General features: G+C 36.6%; 1 protein-coding gene across 1 annotated transcript; it reads right to left on the reverse strand.

The window, feature by feature from the left end:
* Nucleotides 1-83: 83 nt before the first annotated feature.
* TSGA10 (testis specific 10) lies at nt 84-27,163 on the reverse strand. The gene is given in 17 exon segments (XM_038143755.1): nt 84-305; nt 4,861-4,929; nt 8,885-9,005; nt 9,328-9,478; nt 9,481-9,523; nt 12,539-12,544; nt 13,615-13,656; nt 13,658-13,697; nt 13,699-13,786; nt 14,393-14,507; nt 16,454-16,544; nt 19,974-20,056; nt 20,238-20,417; nt 20,769-20,841; nt 20,843-20,922; nt 21,138-21,322; nt 27,082-27,163. Coding segments are annotated over 17 exon segments (1,671 nt in total).
* Nucleotides 27,164-27,417: the final 254 nt, after the last annotated feature.

Below are 27,417 nucleotides of genomic sequence, written 5' to 3' on the forward strand. Positions count from 1 at the left end.
CGCCAGGCACTGAGAAAGGGCGATTTCAATACTACAACTTTCCGCCTCTGCTTTTCTTTCCCTCTTTTCCTACCCTAAGTGGCTTAAGGTAGCGACGGGCCATCTGCATTTTCTCGAGCGAGTGTTGGAGGTGGCGGGGCAATTGCACACGTAGCTACAGTCAGGATCCTTGCGCTGGTATCTGGTGAAAGGCTTCTGCTGAAGCTGCTTGCATCTGCGAACAGAAGTGCCCTTGGGATCTTCAAATGGGGCGTTTCAAGCTCAGCTTCTATGCAAGAGGTGAGAAGGAAGGCTGGGCGAACTGACTGGAAGAAAATAGACCAAAATAACATCTGGTCGTTGCTCCCCCACTTCGGCATCTTATGTATTTTAATAAACTTCTCTCAAACTTGTGAGTTCTGGTTTCAACATGAGCACTTTTTTTTCCCCCTAAGGAGTCTCTCCCGTGTAAAGTTAGTGAGTCTGAGGCCAGGATTTTGGATAGAAAATACATGGGTTGCCCAATAAATGGATGAACACCACACTACACTGACTTGCAGTCCAAGGTAAAAGCATCAGAGTGAAAAATGCTGTGGAGGTTGCTTGTTTCTTAGGGCACTGATAAGGGAGGCAGAAACGAAAATGGAAACCTGGTGCACACTGACTCAGTCTTAAAATGAAAAATCATTTCAACACTTCCAGAGCAGTCACTGTGGGTCAAAAAATAAATTCAATCATAGATTTTATTTCTGCCAAGTAGCATTGTTTTAAAAATATTCATGCTTTACTGGCAAAAGTGATTTTATAAACTATTTCAATGTGCAGGAAAGACCCTCATGTAAAGCAAATCTGAGAAGTACATTGTTCACTTGCTTGGTTGCAGTGCAGCTCTGACAACAAAGACGTTTTCTGCTTTGTGTACTCTATGTAATTGCTTGGGTGTAGGCTGCATTCAAGATAAAAAATGTTTGTTCTCCCACCTCAAAAAAATAAAAGCACCAAAAATACAACATAGATGAGAAGCACAAGATAGGAAACTTAAAACTCAGTTTAGACTTTTGCATCTGCTGAAATAAATTATTAAACTGTTTCATGTGTTTTAATAAAAATCAAATGTGGGACAGCCAAGAGAAAAATCGAATTACAGTATATTAGAGAGTCAGGTAAAAAAATCCATTGGAAGGGAACATAATTTCAGGCCATACCTTTATACATAATGTTTTAATTACAAACTAATATTATTTTTTCAAAGTTTATTAATAAAAATTCTGATCCTTGTCATGAAATAATGTTGTGTTTTGATAGATTCAATCCAAGTGGAGTCATATGAAAATTTTACCCATCTTATCAAGCTCTTTTTCTTCTGTTTGGAAGATGTCCAAAATGTAAAACTAACTGAAATATCTTTCCACGTGTTCAGATAACAGAGCATGTTAATACCACAAAGCTATGTATGATTCATTCATCTTCATTTCACTTACTCCCTCTGCTGGGAATTAGTGTGAAAGTTCAGTAGATCAGAGGAAAGATCATTAAGAGTGCAAAATACATTTAAAAGCCTCTTTTGCTTCTTTTAATAAAAGATCACACTTCTTTACAGACCCTCCATTCTGTATCAGTAAATCAATTTGCATTTCTTGTTGCAGGGCTATTCATTCCAAAATGATGTGGAAGGAGAAGCTAATGCAAATTAACTAGTTAAATATGGAATATTACTAAGTTTGTATGTGTTCTACTGTATCATTGTAACTGCCAATATCAAAGATTAAATAAATATAGAAAAAGAACTGAGTAACAGAATGGCTAAACTGTACCTGATGCTGATAGCCATGTTGCTAATATCTCACTGCTTACACTGACACCAGCAGGATTAGTTGGTCTGAGAAGAAAGGGGGTAGAAGGGGATAGAACAAAAAATTCAGTGGTAGTACTACCAAACACTACCTCATACCATGAACATTTTTTCTGCTCAAAGACTAAAACCACTTCCTTTAACACTGACAGCAAAATTTTAACCCCAATTACATGTTGCTAAAGCTCAAGCTTTCTTAGTGACTGAAAAGAAGAAAAGGAATGATGGCACTGGTCAACAAAGGGAAAGCAACAGATGTCATATTGTAATGGAGATACCATTGTATGCATCCATCCTGCATACATCCTGCTTCTTCTAGTATGCAGAAAAGATAATGAGAATGACACCAGAGATACTGAATTCTTTCTTCTACAAAACCTGTAAACCAGTTATGCTTGAGTGAAATACCTTCTACTGAGAAGTGGGGATAATTTCCATTGCCACAGGTAAGAAAACTTAGTGAAAAACAACTCTATAACCAGTGGCTAAAAATTGTCATGAATACTTTTACAAATACTATAGGTTTCTTTGTTATGTAAACCACATGATTTTAGGTCATAACAGTATAGCTGAATTTAAAATACTCTTATTTTTTTATAAAACCACAAAGTGTATTTTCAGGTTTGCCTATGTAAAAATATTGTGGTAAGAGGCAATTTAAATATATGTATAAAAATCGAGTATAGCATTGTTCATAGTTGCAAATAACTGCCACAAATGCTAACAAATGATAAATAAATATTTTTGATGTAGGTCTCTCTCCAATCAAAATATTGTAACTAAGCAATGATAAGAAAATCACAAGTAACAAGTAACATAATGAGGAAATAGATACTATCACAAAGTGTGTAACACATTTCAGGCTGGGCATATAGAACAGTAATTCCTGGGTATTGAAAAAATTAATATGTATTACAGATTAGAGTGTTTACAACCAAAAGTAAAGAACTGTAAAAACTCTGAGCTTATTGGCCTTTAATATTCAATCATGGTTTGAAGGTTTTTAGAATATACTATTGGGGCAGTGCAATTCCCAACCAACAAACACTGTGCCAGTCCACTTGGGCTATTACTACAGACATTGCCAACAAGCAAATTTATTGTCATATAAAACATATTGTTTGCAAACTTCAGCAAATTCAATGATTTTTTTTCATTTTTTTCTTTCTTTCAGTTTCTGACTTAGATCAGACAGAAGGGGATTGCCACTACAGTGATCCTGCTCTCTGAATATACTCACTTGAATGGTTTTTTTCCTCAATCATCAAAAATTATGCAGCAATTAATTGCTGTTGGAAGTCACTTGAAGTCTGTATGTCATCACCGTTGACAAAAGTTCCTTTGGCTCCAATCCATGATATTATAATCTCCTTGCAATTTTCCTGCAAAAAATAAAAGTTTTCATTTCCAAAACAGTTTTTAAAGAAAGGTTAACCCTAATAAAAAGTCTATTACTTTACCAGAGTACTCAAGAAAAGCAGGTTTATTACATCTTGATATTTATAATCTCATATTCCTTTATTTTTCTCTGCATAAGAGTTTTTAAGTCCAAATTGCTTAAGAATCTTCTGCTTTTACTTTTTAAGTGAGCACCTAGCCCTTCTTTACTGACTTCTTCATTATGTTACATGGAAAAGCATCATCACTGTAACTAAAGAATTACATCCTGGGACATGGGCCTCTGCTCAGCATATCCACTCCCCAAAAGAACTTTTATCGGTACTATGTTTATGTAATATCTGCTTCCCATCTTCTAGATGATAGGGTATTAGTTTTATAGACCAAGATCACATATCTCAAACTGTTTTGTGATCATCTTCTAGAGAAAAAAAAAAAAAAAGCAATATGACAGTATGATTGCAAAACAACAAATCTCTTTCTCACCTTCTGGGATAATGAAATGATCATCTTCTCTCATCTGGGAAAAGTACACAATATGCCTTTTAATAACTGCATAATGTGGCAATGGTTGATATCATTATGTCTGCTCCCACAGTCTTTATTTATTAGTTGCAAGCAGTCTCATTAACACTGGTGATTGCTGATATGAGTTCTGTGGCTGTCTGCCAAATAAGGAATGAAGAACCAGGACCTCCAAATTAAAATCAGCTCACTTGTACTGAAAAATATTGTTACTCTTGTGGAAGATAAACCTAAAATTTATGTTGCATGTATATATCTACACTTTAATTTTTTAAAAACATTATTCATGAAACTATTTTTAGAGGCTTTTTAAAGCCACCTGTTCCTAAAAAGCAACACAGTTGCTTTATTTCAGTATTAGGAGCATTCATCTGGGTTATGTTCTCTTTAATTATTACTCAGGCACATATGTTAATGTTGAGCAGTCAGCTTGTCACAAAAAAACTCGTATAAAGGAATATATGTGCAAGTTTATGCTTAATCCATTATTGTGACCAACATGCTTAATCCATTATTGTGACCAACATGCCTTTGCTTGCAAAAATAAACCAGAGACCTAATCAATTATTTTATGAAGGTAGCAAAAAGGATTAATCTAGGTGTGGATTCGGAAAGCACTTTGAGGAAATTTCCTAGTCTCTTTAACAGTCAACCCAGATCATTTGACAGATTAGATTTTATTGTATATAATGTCATAGCACATTTGATGTGTAAGGCAAGCTTTGGACTCCTATCACCTAAGAAAATCAGACAGAAAAGGTCTTTCCCACAAGGTCTGCAACACAAACTGAAGGGCACATCCTTTTCACTTTACTGGAGCAAGGACTCTGGTACAATAATTAGACAGAGAAAGATGGAATAATAAAAAAAAAGGTACTGTCCAACTTACTTCTGATATTACATCCTCCATAGAATGAAAAGGTGACTGTCTGCCTCATCTCCCATCACAGACTGTCTGCTGAAATAGCAGCTGGAGAGAAGGAAGGGCATTAATTGTGATTCCAACACTACAATCTCATTATACTTCATGTGTACTTCATGCAGCAGAGTCACACATTAACTGTGGAAGAAGCCTCTCCAATTTCTAGCAGTTGTTTCTACAGTACCTTTTTCAATCCGTGGTGACTTGTCTTAAAGCGGCTGAAAAATGAGATGTCGCCTTCAGGAAGACCCTCCTGGAATAGTAGTACACAACTTAACAGGAACTTACACCTAGATCATATTTTATCAATTCCCCAAATATCTATTTTAAAAGTCCTAATTCTGTGATTCTGATGATTATTACACCTAAATATTTGCATTGATATTCTTGCTTTTACTATCAGGCAATATTCTACTTTTGTTTTTATTTTGTTATGGTCTCAATGAATTTTCTAAGTCTTTCTAGAGTTAGCTGAGAGGGAAATCATCATTCATAGATATTTCTTACATTTCTACTATTTCATCTCATTCTTGATTGACACTCTAAGTTCTTGACATAACATTTATCAAGAACTTTAGTACTGTGGACATTAAAACAAATATGCAGATCAAATGTGAATCACTTATACAAAGCAGACATTTCCAGGTTCAGATCTCTGCTCTATTTTAGGACAGCCTTTTCTAACAGGCTATTTCATTCATCCCTGTATCACTACACTATGCAAACCTGATAAATTCTTTCAATTTAAGCTCTTAAAATGTAGCACCAACTGATAATGTTTCTGTTATTACTGCATTTTTTAAAATAAAAACAATTCCAAACCATTTAGCATAAACAAGTAACTAAGTAGTGTTCAAGAGAATTGAGCAACCTGGTCTAGTGGAAGGTTAGAACTAGATGGTCTTTAATTTCCCTTCTAACCCAAACCATTTTAAAATTCTAGGATTCTGTAAGTCTGAAACAACTTTAGCTCTTCCCATAAAAAAAAAAAAAAACAAAACAAAACAAACAAACGAAAACCCCACCAACAAAAACAAACAAACAAACCACAAAACCCAAACCAAAACAAAAAACCCCAACAACAACAAAAAAAAGCCAAACACACACACACACACACACACACACAAAACTATAACAAGGATTTGGATGAGGATGAAAAGTTATGAATTATGTTAGTTATTACATATGAAGTATATATCTTGAGTTCTCAAAAATGGAAAATAACCAAACAGAAAAACTGAGTTCATTGCCATGCAAAAGCTACATAGATTTAATTAAGAAAAACTTAGCTTAAAACAGTCTGAAAATTTTAAACTTGGCTCACTTTCTTCATTTTTAGTTTTTAAACTCATTGTACCCTAGGCATGTGCAAAAATCACATAAGGCCAACCAGGATAAAAAAGCCCAAATCAAACCAAAACAGAACACCAAGCAAAAATCCCCCACAAAGCCAGGGAAAAAAAGGAACATCAAGCAAGATAGGAATTGAATTCCTAATCTAGCTTGTAGAAGATTAGTCTTCATTTGTTATTTAGCCAGAAGTTTACTTCTTAGAATGGAATTTCATTACCCTGGAAAGGGAGTAAGTAATGCAAATAGAAAAGGCACCACAATTGTTAGTATCAGTGTGGTGACTACATGGATTGTTTCCTCTTCTCTTTGTAAGTATCAAAAATAGAAGAAACTGTTATGGTAATTAAAAGTAAATAAAACTGTTCCAAATGACACAATGTCTCTTTCAACATATTTAAGAGCTACACTGTACTCAGATGAAGAAGGAGTAGACACAATTTTATCAGAGGAATGAAGACTCCCTGTACTTTCTATCAAGCATTGGCAGTAGCTAAAAAATAATTGTCATACACAGCTGTGTTTTCTTCCTAAGGGCACCAGAACCAGCTCGCTGACCCGAGGAAACTTGTCTCTTATTATTGGGAGCCATTTTTAATACTTAGAGAAGCCTTTGATAGCAAAGATTAGTCAAGTGCCAAAGGAAATAATCTCAGTGAACAAATTAAACTTGGAAGTACATAATCATCTCAAAAGCAAGTCATGAACTGAGACTTCTTCCCCCTCCACTGGCAATATTTTATTTATGCATGCTGTCAGCTTCTAAATTTTATTTTAAAAGGAAATGCAGTTTTCATCATATATTTCTCTGAAAGATAGATTAGTGAGTCTCTTTGTATTATTCCCTTACTGAGATTTATTTCTATGCATCCATTGTCTCAATTTTCCCTGAAAGACAGAAGATATCTATGGTAACTGCAGGTTTAAAACTAAAAACTGTAAACATCTCCAGGGAGGAAGAGCCTAATTTTAAGGTTATTCAAAAGTAAGAACAGTGCTGCTTGTGCTATTCCTGTGTTGTTTGATTTGGCAAGGCCATTGAACTAGAGTCTACTGAAATGCCCTGAAACTGATGGATATTAAAGAGATGCTGGAATCCCCAAAGGGAAAGTTGCAAAATGGAAGTCCAGTCATTTTGAGTGCAAGAGATGGGGCCTGGATATTAGATCAATCCATAACTCCTGCATCTGGCTGTATGGGAAGGAAGTATGTGGGATTGGATAATCCATTGGAAAGTTTTGAAGGTACATACTTCTCTGGGATCCTGTTTTCAGTCTGTCAGTTGTTTACATTAAGGAAAATCTAGTCTGTGTTTGATTGGGAAGCTGCTAGGTAGGGTGACTACAACAATCCCTGGGTTTCAGTGTGGCTCAGCCAGTACCACAGGCCTACCTGTGGAGTGGACCACTGAAGCAGGTCACTAAAGCCTGCTGGGGAATAATCCCATTCAGCACTGCCTCAGGGAGCTGGATCTAGGGACAACAAAAGGACTTGCTCTAGCAACAGCAGCCCAGCAAGCCCAACAGTCCCTGTGCTTGGTCACCATAGCCAGGGGAGGACAATAATTAAAACCTCTTGTTTCCACAGGAGTCCAAACTGCTTCTGCAGTCAGAGAAATGGGAGGGATGAGGACGTGCTTTTCCTGGCTGGTGAAGAAAAAGCCAGACTGATGGATGAAGCCTCCTGGTATCACTGTTTTGGTGCCTATTCAAAGTCTAACAATGCTGGCACTTCCAGCTCCTAATTTCAGGCATTATTTCATTCTGCACCAAGGCAGTAAATAAATACGACTAGTCCAGCCACTCTTATAAAAAGGATAGCATATACCCACTTCTTCAAACTAACAACAAACCAGTCACTACTCACAGCTGTTGCTTCCATTATGTTCTAACATGACAATATTAATGATAGTATTTTTCTTATATGGCAAATTTTCTAGTTTTCACTTGCCAGTGGCAGAAAAATACTTTGGCTCTGAGAAGATGCTTAATTTCTTCCCATGAAGAAGATGATCTTCCCAGAGATGTCCTCTTCAGACTCCTCATCCTTACTTATGAGAGAACAGAATATCAACAATTTACTAGTTAAATGAGACACCTCATTCTCAGACTTGTGCTATAATCACATCACTCTGCTTATTTTATCTCGCTGTTTTACATATCCAAAATAATACTCAAAACTGTTATATTTTATCCTCAATACATCCATGAAATAGAGAAGTATTGTTGTTTTAAAGATAAGAAAACTGTAAGACACCAAGATAGATAAATTAGTGCACAGATAAATTAATGCACAAAGCAGGACATGGACCATTCTCTGGTTCTGTGGCCAAACCAAGTGAAATAGTTCCTACATGTTGTTAAACTCTCTTCTTGCAAATTTAAAAAAAAATTATTTGTCATGCTGCCATTTGGGAACCACCCATAGCACTTCAAGTAGTACCTGGGAAAAAGGGGGTTGGTACAGGCAAAAATCATTCCAGAGGGTGCAGAGATCTAGTAGGCTATAAAGCACCTGTATAAACAACTAGTCACCTGGATTTTCACTATAGATCAAGACAGGCATCAGTATAAATGAGTGAAGAGAAATTAATATATTCAAGAAAGTGACCCACCTCATCCTAAACCAGGCCATTCCAGAGGGTAGTTGATCTCATTCTGTTGGCTACACATGCAACTTACATAACTAATTTAGACAGCATGTGTAATAGCTGAACAGACTAAATTTAGTGACATGCATAGTCTACGAACACATAGGAAATGTACAGCAGTGTAAACCCAAACTTTGTTGTTTATCTGACCAATTAGCCTGAGTCCTATACTGCATTTCACCCCAATTAGCTGCAGGAAGCACAATACAAAAACATACACTTGCCTATCAGAGTGCTCAGTCTCCAGCTGTGTTTTGGTGATATCCAGTTCTGACTCTAACTGAGCTGCTCTGTTTCTGAGGTGAGTAAAATCTTGATTCTGCACAGCACTGTGAAGTCCATACACAGTAACTAGATAGCAACTGTAATTCTCCAACCATGTAGCCATATGCAATTATTCAAAATCAGAAGGGCAGCTATACTATGCAAATGAGATTATGAACATTTTTTGGAGCAAAATATAACACTATGAAGAAGAGTCTATTGGGGTTGAACTGAGAAATCTGAAGCAGGTTCTTGGTGTCTTCTGCTATTAATATAGTCAAGGCACATTAGCCATTTGAAAATGCAGCTAGATATAAAACCACATCTGTTTAAATACACTTGGAAATAATGAGAAAAGCTGCAATACTCTCCTGGTCATTTACTCACAGATTATTTTCTGCTAAAGCAAGCTGTTCCTTGTGAAACTGAATTTCAGAGACTTTCTCTTGGTTTGCTCTCTGTGACTGAAATTCATTCTCACAATTGGACACAAGCAAAGATTCCAGGTTTTTCATAGATGCTTTTTCATTTCCCAGTGTTTTCTCAGCAGCTCTGTTTCAGAATGGTTTGATTCACACTTGTTCTACAGATAAAGAAAGATTTTAAAGTTTCAGGTGTATGTCTATCAAGCTTACTGGCATTCTATTGGGGTAATCTTAAAAAAAAAAAAGATAAAAATTGAAAAAAGGAAGTCTGGGATCAATGACAAAAGATGCAAGATGGGTGGTTAGTTTTATATTTTCCCAGTCAAAATCCTCTGTAAGATTTATAAAATCATCCAATGTATATATCTTAATATAAATATACTTGATACAAATGAGAAAATGCTATGAAATAGATGGATCAATGGATTATGTAGACAGAATCATTAATGAAAAGGAAGGAAATTTCACACTTTGTTGAGGCAAGAAGCTATTAATTAACTGTTTGCACAGAGGAAATAACATGTGGTACTACAAACCGGTACCAACATCACTGGCAGAGTGAGATTACACTTATTTTACTTACAGGAGTATCAAGAATAAACTGGGGGGAAATGGAAAATGAATAAAATCCAATCAAAGAGATTAAATATCTAGAAATCTTTGAGGAACCTCAAAAAGAATATCCAAAAAACCTAGTATATTTCACTGCAGAGGGAACAATGGACATACCTGAGACATAGCTACACACACACATTAAAAAAGCAATTCCAGAAACTGAGAATCAGGAAAATCAGTATTGGGTCAGCTACAGAGACAAAGAAAACTGCCTGTTTCAATCTTAGGGTAAGTAAACTGGATGCTATTTTCCCTTCATCTTTTCATATATGCATTATAGTCTGACTCACTGAGTCAGGGGTGCTGCAACACTTTTATCTGTATTTTACTCAAGCCTAGTTTACATTAAGCACAACAATGATTGGCCAAAGGTCATGGGAAATCTGTGAACTGAGACATCTTAACAAACTCTCCACCTCTCCAGCACATTTCTCAGAAATTTCAGAAGATAACCATTTGTGTATTCAAAGGAGGAAGATACTGGAAGAACTCAGATCATAGGCCAACAGAAGGCAGAAAAAAAAAGAAAAAAAGCAAGAAAAAAGCATTTGTCATTTATCAAAACAAAAATCTTTTTTTTTTTCTTTTACCAAACTAAACTGAAAGGTTTCTTCACTCTGAAAGATCCCATTTTCTATGTCACTCAAAAATCTAGTTACTCTGCAGAGAAACAGTTTTGATATTCTACATTTGTATTTCAGAAAAGAAGAATACCGAAAACTGTAGACAGAAGAAGATACAGGAAAATAAGCGGTATTAGAAACATTGAAAGAACAATATTATTCAGAATCAGGCTTGGTTTCCACATCTGAATATAAATATGCTGCAATCAAATAATGCAGATTCTGTGCTGGAATACTGTGTAAAGCAAGAGCCTTATCTGAAGGTTATACATGGCTAATGAAAGACTACTGGTTGAAAGACACAGAAAAATTAGTGAAAATTTCCCAACTTCCGACTTTTCTCCAACTCTCCAACTGCATTTCTGTAGTTTTCTTTCCTGAAACTGTTGCTGTTCTCCACAGTCCCAGCAATCCCCTTCACAGAAGGATCCAGGGAGGCTTAGCCATATTAGATCTCATAAAAGTTTCAGGTAAATGTCTTACGCTGGAACTCGTCCATTTCAAAAGAATCATAGAGGATTTCACAAGGATACAAAATACATCACACACATTTGGCTGGAATGCATAACCAACTGACAAACAGCAGCTTTACCCACTGTGCTTCCAAAAGGCATAAAGGTTTAAAGAGACTGCTGGAAGCCTATAAAGAACAAGAAATTATCTCAGCTGCAGCAGAGGATGGACAGGTCAGTAATAGCACTGAATCTTGAAAAAATGTGTATATCACACATAAATTTTGTAGTTTTTGTAAAAATCAAGCTCAACAAAAACTGATTTCTAAGGGAAATTAGGAAAATATTAAAGATACTGATACTTCCAAAATTAGCCAATCATTTTAAAGTCCACACCAAGTTTCATTGCTAATAAACTGCTCCATCTATTCTGCTTACCTAGGGACTAGATGTAAAATCCAAGATATCTTTCTTGAAAACAACAGTACTTTTTAGCCCTGACTTTTGAGTGTTCAAAGTAAAGCCCTGCAAAACAGTGATGCAGTGTCCTTTTCAAAAAGTGTTCAACTCATACCCTTTGAGGAGTAAGCCCCTGAGAAATGCCAAATTAAACATTGAAAAAATTGAAAATGTGATCATTCATGATCCTAAAGTATATTTGGATCCCTTAAGTGTAACATTAACATAAACTTATTTTTCTAATATATTTCACATACTTTTTCTACCTTCTCTGCTGTGGAAATTAAATGCTAAATTAATCGTTCTTTGATTGCATCTACTTTAATGCAAAGTTCTGGTGTAGATGAGGCATTTTCAAGTACAGAGACTCTCTCCTAATGTATATTTTGAGGCTCTCTGCCCATTTTTACAAGAGTTGCTTGAGGCAAAAATAGGAGACTTGTATGCTGCTTCTGTTGTTAAATGATACATTAATGCAATATAAAACTCTACTAAAAATAATTAAAACAGCTTCCAAAATCCTATGAAATATCTCTAATTGTGGCAAATTTTAAGAGGCTGCAGTAATTTATCCTACAGTAAACTATAAAGTTATTTCTTTAAATAACTTCTGTATACAAAAATTAGAAGAGTTCTTGCTTCTGACAGCAAAATTATCTTCTGGCATTTCAAACTCCATTCCTAGAATTCTACTCCTTTTGCAGAGTTAATAAGGTTGAAAATTCTGCCATGGACCACATTTTATTTTCAGATGACATCGTCTTATTTTAGCAATAAAATTTGGTTTTGTATGTAGATGATCTGTGAATGCTGAGATTGTCAGTCATATTTATACTGCTGTCGCCTGTAAATTCAAGCATGACCAAGAGATGAGAGAGTCACATTAAAGTGGAGTCCACAAGGCAGCAGCAGTAGATCTGATTAGAAGCATTAAGAATTTTGTACGTTTAAAATTAACATAGCCTAGGTTTTTCCTTTTTGAAAAATGCCTGTACTTTGCCCAGGGATATTCCTGGTCAGCCACTTTCAACTCCTTAAGTTTCAGTGGGTGGCAGAATGAGTGTGGGAGGTTAACAAAGTGAGAGGTAAGGCACTGTGATTTGCTTGAAGGATTTACTAGAAATTACATCCAGAGAGGTTATTTTATGGAAGCACATCACATTAATTCTAGCTCTGTCTCACCAAAAAAAGAAGCACAAGGAACACAGAACACCGCTGAGCACATTAAGATTTTTGAATATAAACATCTGTGTTTCAGACATGTGCCTTGCATGTAACTGTATGAACTGGAATATGACATTTGGAATTCTGACCCAATATGTTGACATAGTGTTCATGAAGAGGCCTGTTTATTCCTATACTTAATAGCAGGCATGTGGGAAGGATTAGAAGGATAAAATGTCGGCCGTTTTCAGGCTTGTTGGACAAACTAGAACCATGTACCAGTTTTATTCTGTCTTCAAGGAATGCCAAAATCTGCCACACCACCCTCCTATGCTATTTTGCTATTGTTGTGTTCTCATCCACTTTATAAACAAGAACAGTTTGGTTCCTCTACAGTATCTAATGTTCTTTAGCCCTCAGCAGCTTATGTGATGTTCAGGAAGCAGAGATGATCTGCAACAAAAATTGGAGAGCCCCCAAACCACGTTTATGTGCTCACAACGTATTTCCAAAGTCAAGCTATGAATTTTTCTTTGAGCTCTTCGGATTTTCAAGTGGGAAGAGGCTCTTTGGGACATCTAAAGCAGTGGAAAGAAAGCTAAGAAGCTCAAAGCAAGAAGAGCAGGGACAGGAATATGACAGGTGACAAAGTACTTGATATGATTCAGGTATGCTGTGAAGTTGTGTATGACTTTATGCCTTCATTGATTCCAAACCACGAGAGCATTTAATTTTTTTTAATTTTCCTAGATTTTTTTTTAAGATTTTTTTTCCCAAGTGTGACTAGTGGAATTCTAATCTTATTATTATATAAAGTAAAATACTTACAGTTCATGGTGGAAAATCTCCCTGAAATAGAAGTGGCATGAAATATAATTTTAAAATATTACCAGACCATTTCAAGGGTGAAGTATGGAAAGAATGATTTCAACTTACTTGCTCCATCTGTGTTTCAAGGGACTCTATTTTCCCTTTCCAATTGTAGCTCTCAGACTGCACTGATCAGTGCCAGCCTAACAGGAATAGCCTGTTTCTGCTTCATGGCATTTTGTTTCCCAACTTTCTCCTTGTTCACAGGCTTTGTGATAAGAGCTCACAGTTCTCTCTCCTAACACATAAAGCCTATTTATTTAATAATTTAGAGTAAGCTCCAAAAATAGGGATATTTATAGACCTACAGATATGGTATTGGATATTCTCTTTCTGCTGAAAATTCTGCCATTTAGTGAAAACTTTGAGAGACCTCTCAAGAACCAGAGTTTTGTCCAAGATGAGTACACTTTAATGATCAATAGACATGTGTTAAGAATGCCTTGGGTAACATTAGACATACAAGGTATGTCTAGTGCAGTAAGGTAGTTTAGTGCAAGGTATGTCTGTATAGTGCAGTAATATTTCTTTTTACTTTAATCCTATAAAGTAATAAAGAGTAAAGAGTTCCAAGTCTCTGTATTATTCTCTGTCTGATTTTTTAAGTTTAATAAGCACACATGTATGTGTGTGTGTATATATATACACAGACATATTTATATAAAACCACAATGAAATATTCTGCATCAATTTTGCATGGCTGCAAAAACAGCCATGAAAATGTGTCCAAATTACTAAAACCAAATTAAGGGAATGCAAGTGAGTTTTTCTTAGAAAGCAAATTCTTCTATGGAGATACCTAAAAATTTCATTTAGCTAAAACCCAATAGTTTTAATTGTATACTCGCTTTAGGCTTCAGCACGTGCTTCAGCCTGCAAATATCTCTGTTTGAATCCTGGGCTTTCAACTTCATATCATCAAGCTCAGTTGGGCACTTTGCTAGTTTTTTATATAGTACCTATGAAGAAAGGTTTTTCCCATAAGGTTTAAGTATATTGCTTGTACCTTAAAAAAAAAAAAAAAAATTAAGGTCTATGGCTTTAATGCCTGGTTTTTAAAGGCTATGTGAAATATAAATTAGGTGTATTTTTATAAACCAAATTTTTCATTTGTGAAAAATATTTTTTACTTATAAATAATGTTAAATCTTCTTAGAAAGAACAAAAATGTCTGTAAATGAATGTAACAGTTAAAAAGAAAAAAACAGATGGTTTATTTAGCATCTTGATTGTCATAAAAAACCCAGCCTCTCCCATTTAACAAGCAGAGCTCAATCAATTCCATCTCTTTTTACATTACAGTTTTTAAATAGTCTATATTTTTGAAAGTAGAAGACAGATAAAAAATTAAGTAATTTAATTATTACGGAATTGCTTACATCCTAATTAATCAAGTGGTTATCTCCCAATCAGGAGAAATAAAGTCACAAATATTAGGAGAACAGACACAGAACTTCTGAGAATTATTGCTTGACAAAGTGAACAGAAGAAGGAAAAAGAGCTGCAGAAAGGCTGTCTTGAACTGCACAGTTCAGAAATTTCTTCTATGCAAAATTACTAGGAGAACTCAGCTGCAAGAACTGGGGGAAGGTGTGGTAGTGTGGGGAAGGCTCTATGGAGAAACCCCTATTCCTGTTGCAAAAGGCTGTGAGTTACTGAGAAAGGTGTTCTGGAAATTTTCCAGTAAACCCACACAAAGAAATGATAATACTTTAAATACTTGGAGTATCACCTCAATTAATGGAAGGGCCTGCAGGAACCAATACCTATTCCAGAGGCAATTCTAATAAAAAGTACTTCATTCTATGATACTAAAATTTTTTGTTTCCCACTTCTTCTACAAGCATCCAGGGATTGCAAAGAAAACTGTGAACCTTTCAAAAGTAGCTGGGAGCACCAGGCAGCTGCACCAGTACCAGCTGACATCCTCCTTATAAAGTGTGATGCCAAGGGAAGGGGAAGAACTTGGTTCCCTGGTAAACCTTTGGCAGTCAAAGCCACTACCAACCTCACCTTTCCTAGGAGGGCACTTAAGAGAAAAAATTAGTATGTTTGGGAGAAAAGTTATTTAGAATGCAAGTGGTCTCACCTAAGAATTAAACACCTGATCTAAATCCATTAGCTATACTAACTCTATAATGACGGGGGTGAGATAAAATTAATCACTTTGAAAACTGGGGAGGCATGAATCTCCTGGAGGACTTTTCTTCACTTAAAAGGGACCCTTAATGACTTAAAAGTTCTATATATCTGACATCAGGTACAGTTAATTCGCTCCTTTAAAACTCAGTAGCACTTCTGGAGGAAGAGAAAGTCAAGTTCTCTGAGCAGTAGAGCAAGTGCACAGATCAAGTACCAGAAAACCCAAATGAAGGCAAGAAGCTGAAGAAAAAGCAGAAAACCCACATCACCCACAGAAGTGATGAACTCCTACAGGTATTAAGCTAAATTTCTAGCTGCCTGGAAAACATATCGGTGCAGGAGTATTGTGTGTGCATGAGATGACACTTGAAATATTTTAACTACTTACACTAGGAACTGCACAGAGATAAATAACACAGTAGATAATGTAAGGCTGTATTATAACCCACTATTTCAAGTCTCTTCTATCCAAAAGCAGCTCTTGAAGAAACATAAATTCGTGTTGTCACTGAAACTTACACTTGCCAGAGCTCTGTCACGTAATTTAAAAATGCAAAACCCTTTCAATAATGAAGGAAAACAAGATTTTTGCATTCAAAATGTTAAAACTTTCAGAATTCTATCTATTTATTTATTTGCATTCAATGCCTTTTCTTTCAACCCATTAAAAAAAAGATGACAGCAGAATATGAAAATTACCCTAGAGAATTTTATTATAAAAATTGGATCTGTCACTCACCAGTTTTTAATCTGAATGTATCATTTTCTCCTGGCTAAGTTGCATTTTAAGTTTTTTCTTCACAAGGCTTCACTCAATCTCTGAAAGACTCAGTTCTGTCTTTTCATTCAATAAACTGGAAAAGCAGAAGCATTAAAAAGGAGAATTCAGACATTGATATACTATTTTTAGATAGGTCACTAAAATTGCAAATAGGAAAAATTGAGATTTTTCTGTCTATTTTAGACTGTTTGGGATATTTTATTAATGTTAACTTTAATCTCAGTGTATTAAATTCTGAATAATTGTGTAAAGGATTACAGAAAAATAAGAGGAATTCTTTGCAACAGGTGATTATAAGAAAGTCACAAAAATAATTAACATTAAAATCATCCCCTGGGACATCCATTGGAATGCCTGACCTGTTTCAAGTTATAACCAAGTTATCTGTTCAAATGTAGTAATATTAATGATTCTTACACTGTTCAAGAAACTGAAAAGAATTATCAGTTTGGTTCGGGGGTGTAAAGAAAAAGATCTTTTAGTAGCAGTGCCTAGTTTTCAACAGTGTTCATAAATCTGACAACTTATTATAAAGCAGCACTCACTGATATATGTTTTATTCCCTAAAGGCTTTGATTGAGTCCAGTCCCCCTATGCTTCTGAACATGGCTGGGAACTCCAGTTGAGCAGCAGACAATAAGCCCTACACAAAGATTCAGTTTTACTTCCTCTCATGAAAAGGCTCCAAGAGTAAGAAATGGATCTTTAAAACTAATGACACGACATTCACTAGTTTACATGTATTTACCTGTTTTTATTTTTAAAATTTTTTTTTTTAAAAATTATTCATATGCTATTTACCAAAGCCATCAATCCCTGTAGCTTCTAATAGAAAGCTCCTAACTCTAAATAAAAGGAATTTTACTTTTTCTGAAGATGGTTTCCACCATATCATCATATCAATAAGACAAGAACATTTACATATAAACAAGCAATGAAGAAAACAATTTCATTCCAAAATGAAGGATGGCTCATAAGCAGTTTTCATAAATTCCTTTCCCTTTGAGCCATATAACAGATACAAAAACCAGTGGTTTCCACATAGGTGTGGAAATGGTGTCTTTCATCAGTGCAGTTGAGACATCTGCTCTAACTGTTCACTACCTAACCATAAATATAATGAAACATTAACAGCTGAGAAAAAAGAAAGAGCTGATTTATATAATTTATTTCAATTTTTACTCTGTTTTTAGCACAAATCTTTTGCTGAAGAAGAAATGTCCAAGCATCTCATTTACTCAAGGCCTCACTCAGTTTGCTGAAGATAGTTGGCAAAGACCTGAAATGTGACTTTCACTTATTTTGAAGGTAAATCAATTTCTCATCTTTTAGATCTCTGGGAATATTTTCATTTATTCATATACATTTTTGGTTGGTAATAATGCCCAAGGGCAAAAATGTTCAGCATTGATCAACATTAAAATTTTTTCAGTGCAAAATAACATAGAAGAAAACATTATTATGAGTGTATGAAGGGAGAAATCATGGTTTGGGACACAACATGACCAATAATGGCTTTAGACCTCTATTAAGTTACATGCCTGTGCCAATAACCAGGTAGAGAAATCACTGCAAAACACTTGCATAAAGCACTATGTAACCAAGTTACCACCATGAGGCCTTCAGGTCTGTAGCTAAAACAAAGAACAGATCCAAAACCTCTTGCACAGACTCCAGCAAAGCTGGTTTGAAATCTTCAGTCTAAAGAAACCTCTATCTTTTTATTAAAATATTTACACTTAACAGTCAAAAGACTGTCCTTTCTAAATTATTTGAAACATATCTTTTAAAGTACAAATATTCTCACCCCATCCCTCTCCTCCTTTACCAAATTTTTCAGTACTAATTTCTGTGTTACTGTAATCAAAGGTCAGGCCTCTAAAGAGCAAGTCTGTAAGCCTCTGCTATACAGTAGCTTCTTCAATACTAGTGCTATAAATTTCATGTTGATGTACCGCCCTCAAAGGGTACCAAAAGAACTGAAGAAATAAGATGATGTACCTAAAACAGGGCTCCCAATACTCACTACACGTCATATGTAGGCGTGTGATTAAAGTTAATTTACTACTCAGAGCTATTTCAGCCTACAGGGTATTCTTCATATCAGATGTATTCTATTTAATATCATAAACTGTGGTATTATAAGCTTCGTAGGATTTTAGAAGGCTGAGGTGGAAAAAGAAGATAAACCAGAATTTATAACCATAAGATCTAGAAGAAAGATATACAGCAGAAATCAAGGTTAATTTATTTAAAAAACAAGTTCTACCAAGACTGTAAGTAAATTTAGGATTTATATTCATTGTATTAATGTTTCCATTTTCTATTTTAGTGCCATTTGTTAGCAAATAATTGCACATACAAGCAACTTAAACCATATTAAATACGACTTGCCAGAAGAGTGCAATTACATTTAGCTTTGAAGCATCAGGTCTTTGTAATACACAGTCATAAGAGAATTCACATTTGAATGGACTCCAGGTCTCTAGTCTAAACCCCTGCTCAAAGCCGAGCCAGCTCTGAGGTCAGGCTGCTCAGGGCTTTGTCCAGTCCAGTGTTGAAAATCTCCGAGACTGGAATCTGCTTGACTGCCCTCATGAAAAACAAGTATTTCCTTGTATTCAGCCTGAACCCTTCTGGCTTCAATGGATGCCCATTGTTGCTCATCTCTCCACCAAGCACTGCAGTAAAAAGCCTTTTTATGACTTCTTGATGTCATACCTACTGGCAGGTAGGACTTATGTCCCTCTTAAGTCACTTCTACTCCAGGTGAAACGAGCCAATCCTCATCTGGATATAAGATCACTGTGGGTAACACTATCAAAGCTTGGTACAGTCTTAAAATCACAGTATCACAGCATGGCTTTAGTTGGAATTGACTTTAAAGACCATCTTGTTTCACACCCCCTGCAATGGGCAGGGACACCTTCCATCACATCAGGTTCTTGAGTGCTCCATCCAGACTGGTCTTGAACACTTCCAGGGATGGGGCATCCTCAACTTCTCTGGGCAACCTGTTCCAGGGCCTCACCACCCTCACAGTCACTAATTTCTAACTTGTATCTAATCTAAACCTGTCATCTTCCAGTTAAAAACCATTCCCCCTCGCCCTGTTCTTGTGAAAACTCCCTCCCCACCTCTCTCTTCTTACAGGAAGGTGCCAAAACCTATCCCAGAAGTCCTCCTTTCTCCAGGCTGAACAACCCCAACTCTCTCAGCCTGTCTTTGTAGGAGAGGTGCTCCAGCCCATTCTCATCATCTTCCTAGCCTCCTCTGGATTTACTCCAACAGGTCCATGTCATCATTATGTTGGAGACCCCAGAGCTGGACACAGTTCTCCAGGTGGTGCCTTACCAGAGCAGAGTAGAGGGACAAGAGTGTTGGTAAATAATATCCACAGCTCTCAGCCTGTTGTTTCCTGATAGCAGTCTGGTTGGTGCTGCAGGATTAACCAAGAACATCACCTGTATTATATTTACAATTCCATAAATAATTATTTTGCCTTACATTGTGAATAGTAGTTTAAAGTTCTTCAACTGTCTGTTCCAAATGAGCCTTTTCATTAAAGGCAGTTTCTTGGGAAATCTGTATCAAATAACAGTAACAACAAAATCCCATATAAAACAAGTCTCAACTCACCACAGACTTGTAAAGCAATTAATTCTCAGGAGCAGAAGATAAATCCTTAGCAACTTTAATTACACTGCTAGGTAGTTTTCATGTTTAAATAACCTGTGGGGTGGGGCTGAGGTGGGATGGGACAAACCTGTAACTGCTCCCCGAGGCTATGACATTCTGTAGCCATCCTTTGGCAATCTGACAGTGCTGTATTCCTTTCTATCTCCACGTGTCTTAATACAGCTTGAGCTGTCATAGGAGTGATGCTTTTAGGAGTCCTGGGGCATATTATAACTTCCTGACAAAGCTGGGAAATCTCCTCCTGTGTCTGTTTTGAAAAACAGTAGAATAATATAAACATGGAATAGATAATAAATATATTACTGGTACCTGTGGCTGGTAATGTAGAGCATCCTAGAAAACTTTGTAATATCGAAGATGAAGTAATCATTTGTGCACATATTCTTTGATTCAGGAAAGCATTTTTAACTAAAGACAGCACTTACAAACTTGTATTGAACTGACAGATTCAAATCACAGAATTTCCATAACTTTTTTTCTATTTTTTATGCAAATACTTTGCATTCTTTCTTTCTTTCATACGAAGCCAAAAGTGTAATTTTTTTCTTGCACATTACCTTGTTATTTCAATTAACCCCACAAATATAAATAAAATTACCAGTTCATAAAGATTGAGAATTTTGTCTCTCTCAGCTGTTAAAACTTTGAAGTTACCCTGAATTTCTGCCACAACGTTAATTTATCTTCCATGTTGACTCAAGGTCTTCACATTCTCTCAATATTTTCAAGACTTCTGGATCAGAAACCACTCCCTTAAAGAATATGGTGATATAGTGTTAAAGTAGCAAAACAAAACCTGAAACACTTTCTTGTTGTATCTGGTTTGAAAACGTGTATTATTGGCCCATTCCCATCTTATGCATCCTTCTGTTTACAATCGACTAGTTTTTCTTCCTGCTAGTTATAGCTGTAGTAGTTTAACATAAGATATATTCTAAAAAATATATTCCTCCTCTTCCAGAGTGACTTCCCAAGCTCACCTGAATGGATGTTTTTTGGATTTTTTTATGCTGCCCCAAGCTGAGATTTATTTAGGACTTGAGAATGTGTTTCTTAATACCTTCAACAAATTCTCAGTCTCACATTTATGGCAGTCTCTGTCCTTTTCCAGTGACTAAATAAAGGCATCAAGCCTTGAAGGTGATCCCCTTGCTTTATTTCATATTGTCTTTGTAACATAACCTGCATTAGCATAAATGAAAGAATGCATGCACTGAAATAAAACTTTTGTACTTATTGATACTTCAATGTAAAATGGATAAATATACTCTTTAAAATGAAGCAGATATCTAATTAAAATAAATATCCATATAATACTTTAAAGTAACTCTGAATGTCTGTATTTTTTCTTTTTTGTTATATTGCAAATACGCCTGAATGTCCTTCTAATATGTATCTACCAAGAAAGAAAGGGACCTAAAAGCTAAATGTTAATTAACTTGAAATATATCTGTTCAAAACTAAGGATAGATTTGTACTGGAACATCTAATGAGTTTTTAAATATGAGAGAAAGTAGGCCACTACGTTTGTTTAAGGTCCATGAAAGGTGAATTTTTGCAGTGGAAATAAAGTACTGTGCAAGTAAGTATTGTTGAAATACAGAAAGTCATGTAAGAGCCTAAAACAGATTGTGTAGATAAACTGCAATTCTGAAATTCAAAATTGCACATCAAATCCCATTTGTTTAAGAGTAAACTAATGTAATTTTGAGTCACTACAAAGAGTAAATTCTAGAAATTGATTCCTACAATAGATTCTAGAATTCATATTAAATAATCATGTCCTAGGAGTACGTCTGATGATAAAGACAGCTATCTAGATATCTAGATATCTATTACAGTCATCATCACTGCTGACATATCATGTAGATTAGGTGAATCCCATCCTAATATACTGTTCTCTCTGAAAGAGTCACTCAATTTCTGCAGTTATATGCATTTCCCTAGTCCTAGGGAAGGGAACAGATCAAGCAGTTGGCACTTTCAGTACCTCACTGAGCATCGAGGACTCAAATTTACACACAGAATTTGCATACAGTATTTGCTCACTCACAATACTACATTTACCAACTTGTGAAAGAGCACTTTTTGGAAAACATGATAATATTTATATATCCTAAAATATATACTTACACTACACTTGCCATATAGTGGTAAGAATTTACTGCTGTGACATATTTCACCAGTGATTTGAAAAGAAATATGGAAGACCCAGGGAAATACAGGCCAGTAACTCTTGCCTTGGTACCTGTCAAGATGATGGAGCAGATCCCCCTGGAAACTACCCTACGGCACATGGAAAATAAGGAGGTAATTAGCGGCAGACAACATGATTCCACCATGGCAAATCATGTCTGACAAATTTGGTGGCCTTCTACACGGGGATTGCAGCAGTGGTGTAAAGTAAGTGGTGAGGAAAAAGCAGCTGCTATCACCTACCTGGGCTTGTGCAAGGCATTTGACCCTGTCCTGCACAATGTCCTTGTCTCTAATCAGGAGACATGGGCTTCACAGATGGACCATTTTGTGGATGAAGAATTAGATGGATGGCTGCACTCAAACTGGCCCATGACTCAATGTCCAAGTGGAGACCAGTGGTGCTCTTCAGGGGTTGATGTTGGGCTGGTGCTGTTTAACATCTGTCAGTGACATGGACACAAGCTGGGAGGAGAATGGACGGAGAGCAGCCATGGGGAAAAGGACTTAGGGGGGCTGGTGGACAAGAAGTTCAACATGAGCTGGCAATGTGGCCTTGCAGACCAGAAGGCCAACCACACCCTGGGCTGCAACAAAAGAGGCGTGCCCAGCTCAGTGAAGGAGGTGATGCTCCCTCTCTACTCTGCCCTGAGACGCCACCTGGAGTGCTGCATCCAGCTCTGGATCCCCCAGTTCAAGAAAGATGCTGATCTGTTGGAGTATGTCCAGAGGAGGGCCACTAAGCTGATCAGGGGGCTGGAGCCCTCTCCCTTCTGCTAGGAAGACAGGCTGAGAGAGCTGGGATTGTTCAGCCTGGAGAAAAGAAGGCTCCAGGGAGACTCCAGTACCTAAACAGAGCTTAAAGAAGGCAGGAGAGGGACTTTTCACAAGGGAATGTAGTGATAGGACAAGGGGGAATGACCCTAAGCTGAAGGAAGGAAGGTTTAAATTAGATAATAGGGAGGAATCGTCTATTTTCAAGAAGAATTCACTTCTTTGGAGGGTGATGAGGCACTGGAAGAGATTGCCTAAAAAGGCTGTGGAGTCCCCACATCTGCAGGTATTCAAAATTAGGCTGGATGGAGCTCTGAGAAACCTGGTCTGGTGGAAGGTGTCCCTGTCCACAAAAGGGGAGCTGGAACTAGGTGGTCTTTAAGGTCCCTTCCAACACAAACTATTCTATGACTCTGATTTCCTTGAGGCAGGAGTTCTATAGGACAGAAGCCAAGCAACCATGATGGACACACTGACCTCTAGCTCAGTACCAGCACAACAGCTTACCTAAATTGCTTTCTAGTATGCATGACATCTCTGCACTTTTATTTTCTTTACTCTTGCTTTCTAAGATGATCATAGTATCTGATGTCCCTACAGGTGTATATGACTGAAATTCTATAGGCAAAACAAAATGAGAGGTTAGAAATATTCCTAGAAAGTATTTTTTTTTAAAAAAATAAGCCCCTTTTCCCATTAATGCTGATATAAATATTTATGACCACTGCTTTCATAGAAATTTTAATTATTTCTCTACTTGGTTTCATCTTGGGAGGTTTTTAAATAACTCTTATCTATGAAAATTCAACTTTCTCTATCAGATTTATGATGTAGAGCACAGTATCTCAATAAACATTACTAAAGTCAAAGAAAGGTGCTCATATTTATTTCTGATTTTAAGTACAAATGAATACTGAGTGACCAGTTGCTGCTACATCTTTTTGAAGAGCTTTTCTGTTGGGGGAGGGAGTTAAACCAAGCTTCTCCTCAAGTGACACAACACTCTCTCCACACCTTGACAGATAAAAAGATAACTTCCTCAAATAATAGTTAAAATTCTCCATAGTTATTTGGGGATGGAAACAGGAGGATGGATCATAAATTGGCACACAAAGACACATGTAATACCACCATCCATTGTTGTTTGGAGTGAAATTCTTTTAAGGAATTCCTTTAAAGCACCTTTAACCCAAACCTCCTGGGCCCATACATGAAGCATAGGCCTTGCCTGTGATTAATGCAAAAGCCTCAGCAAAAGGCAGGGAAAGGCAGCATGAGCAATGCTTACAGGTCACAAGATTTCAGAGACAAAGCCAAGCAGCCAAGTCTTGTCAGTCCGGCCCCAGGAGAGAGATGGGTATTCTGAAACTGCCACAGCTGATCAGGCAGGACTGACAGTGAACTCGGGGAGCTCAGCTGAACACCTCTACTCTAATTAGGTTCATCTCTTCCAGAAACTAATACCCAAGGAGACACTTTTACAGATGAAAACTCCAGCAATTGCCACACAATCTCTCAGGCCTGACAAGAACAAAGCAAGCGTTAGATGAGACTGACTTAATCTTGTGGAAATAGCTTCCTTTAATTAAACCTTATTTTCTATCAAAAACCCCTCTAATTTATGTATCTATTTGTAACACTATGTGCCAGTTGTATCATCCAGAATAAATATTCTTTGCACTATACTTGTTCCTTGACAGTGTCAAACATTAGCTTCACACATATGATAAACTCCAGTCTGAACACACTCCTGATTTTTAATGCCAGTACTAACATATTACTGGTTTACAAACATCATGAACTTGCAACATCAGAGTATTACAAGGCTAATTAAGCTTTTCTTTATTCCACCAACAAAATAATTTCAGAGAAATTACTTCTGATGTTTCCTTATATCCCAAGATAGGAATTCTTATTTACAGTACCTCTGGCTGCACATATCTTCTTCTTGGAATGGCACAGACAGGGACAAGCAGACTGGTGCCTTCGAAGACAGTGATGCAAAAAGGGTAAGGAGGCCATGTGAACCCTGGGACTCCTATTGCCTGCTCACGGCAAGGATATAAACAGCCTTTGTAAGAGGCTGCTTTAGGTACTCCCAAAGTCAAGCAGAGAAAATAGACAAAATGTCCTCTCTTCCCTGCTAGCCACTAGCACAGGTTTTATATTCTGGAGACAGTGCAGGGTGAGTAATGGGGGTTTTTGGCAAGCAGCCACTATTAAGCACTCATGAATACAGCTCGCCTTTTCAGACATTAGGAGTGAGTAACACCTCTGAAATACAATCCCCACCTAAAGCCAGAAAAGAAATTGGAGGATTTTAATTTTCAGAAACAGAGCTAGAGAAACAAGTCTTTTTATTTTCCCTTTCCCCATCCTGGATTTCTTGTAAATCTTACTTTCAAATTTTGGCATGGTGGAAGCGGAGACTCTGTATTATCACGTTTATCTCCAAAAGAGATGTGAAAAGGGCATCTCATGTTTTCACAACTTTAACAAAATTATTCCTAATGAAAATTCATTTTAGGAGTGAAATGATAAATTTTAATTGGTTTTATTCTGGTATGTCTAAGGTATCCTCTAAGGGATATATGGTGAATTATTTTTCATATCTTAATGCTGGTTAACATTATGCAGAGCAGTCGCATTGCTTTTTGAATATCAAACAATGCATTATTAATCAAAAAAGAAATTAAATTCATATCCAGGATTGTTTTCAAAAGTGAAAATAATATTTGGTGTATTTTACAGGTATGTGATTTATACAATAGTAGTTGGGACATAAAAAATTTTAAATGTCCAATCCAGAAGAGATAAATAAATCATGGTGCGCATTTACAAATTCATACTTTTTGCTTATTGTCAGAATATTTCTAATTATCTTGCTGGATTTGTCTTCAACAATAGGAAGGCATTTATTGTTGCATGTGTAATTCATCCTTCAGCTTATCAGAAACAGACCCATGACATTTTTATCTGTCCACCCAGTATTCTACACACTTTATGTTTTTTAGAAAATTATGGTTCTAACTATGAAAAGAGTTTTTGACTAGAAAAACACAGACTGCAACATCTCTCAGTAGGTTTTTAGGGACACCCTGTGGCAAAATGACACACTGCAAACATTCAAAAATCAAGTGCCAAAATGGAGACAAGTGGTCCCACATTTTTGGGGAGTATTAGTAACATCAGTTGTCTCACAAGGTGCATTTCCATACTTCTGACCACGGCTAGAATGCACGGGTTTGTGTTTGCATTTTGTCAACTGCCTTCAACATTGATTTCCAGTACATTTTTATGGAGAAAGTCCACATGCTTTTTACTTTGTGCATTACAGAATAGTTCACCCCAATGAAAAAGTATCACCATTCTAATTCAGCAAAAAACTGTCAATTTAAAATTGCTTTTAAAAATACCTTTTTTTTTTTTTTTAATGTGACAGTGCAACATTAAAGGTGCTGGCACACACATCGCATCAAGCTCCTTTTAGAGTCTGTTTCTCTCACTAATCACCACCAGCACACAGGTTGTGATGGTTTCTTACTTGCCCTATTATACCCACACAGTTCTTTTAAGGCAGAATGGAAGATAAAGGTATGTAATGTACCTTTTAGAAATACACATCCATGAACAAGAGAAATACAGCACATATTTGCCCATAGGGATACTACTGTGGAAAAAAAAAAACTTCAGCTAGCACTGAACATTGTTCCACAGTGTAAGCTTAAGCACAGACAATAGCTTTTGATGAAGAATTATAGCTAAGGTCTGGCAGACTTTAAGAATGGCTTAAATGCAAATCTGAAGACAATCTGCTGCCGGCAATATATCTAGTCTTTGATCACTTTCCAGCTTGTTAATGAATTATACTATCGACATTTAGCTTCTGTATCTTCACAAGTCTCTGCTTTTGCATTAACTCTGTCTCCTTGTGAACTTACAAAAGCTTCTAGCATCCAGAATATCCTGCAGAGACGAATTGCACATCTGGGTCTTGCAAGAAAAATCATCCATTTTATGCATTGTGCATCGGCCTCTTGTTGCCCTGTAAATATTGTGGGCAATGCCAAAAATTATCGGAAGTGAAGGTGTGAAGAGGATGAAGTCAGGCTCTTCTTGGAGGTGCCAAACAATAGGATGAGAAGCACAGCCAGATATTGATGCACGGGAAATTCTACCTGAACCCGAGGAAGACCTTTACTGCGCAGGTGACCGAGCAATGAACAGGTTGCCCAAGGAGGGTGTGCAGTTCCCCTTAGTAGGGATATTCAAGAGCC

The sequence above is a fragment of the Motacilla alba genome, chromosome 1 (assembly GCF_015832195.1).
Source record: "Motacilla alba alba isolate MOTALB_02 chromosome 1, Motacilla_alba_V1.0_pri, whole genome shotgun sequence".
Lineage (NCBI taxonomy): Eukaryota > Metazoa > Chordata > Aves > Passeriformes > Motacillidae > Motacilla > Motacilla alba.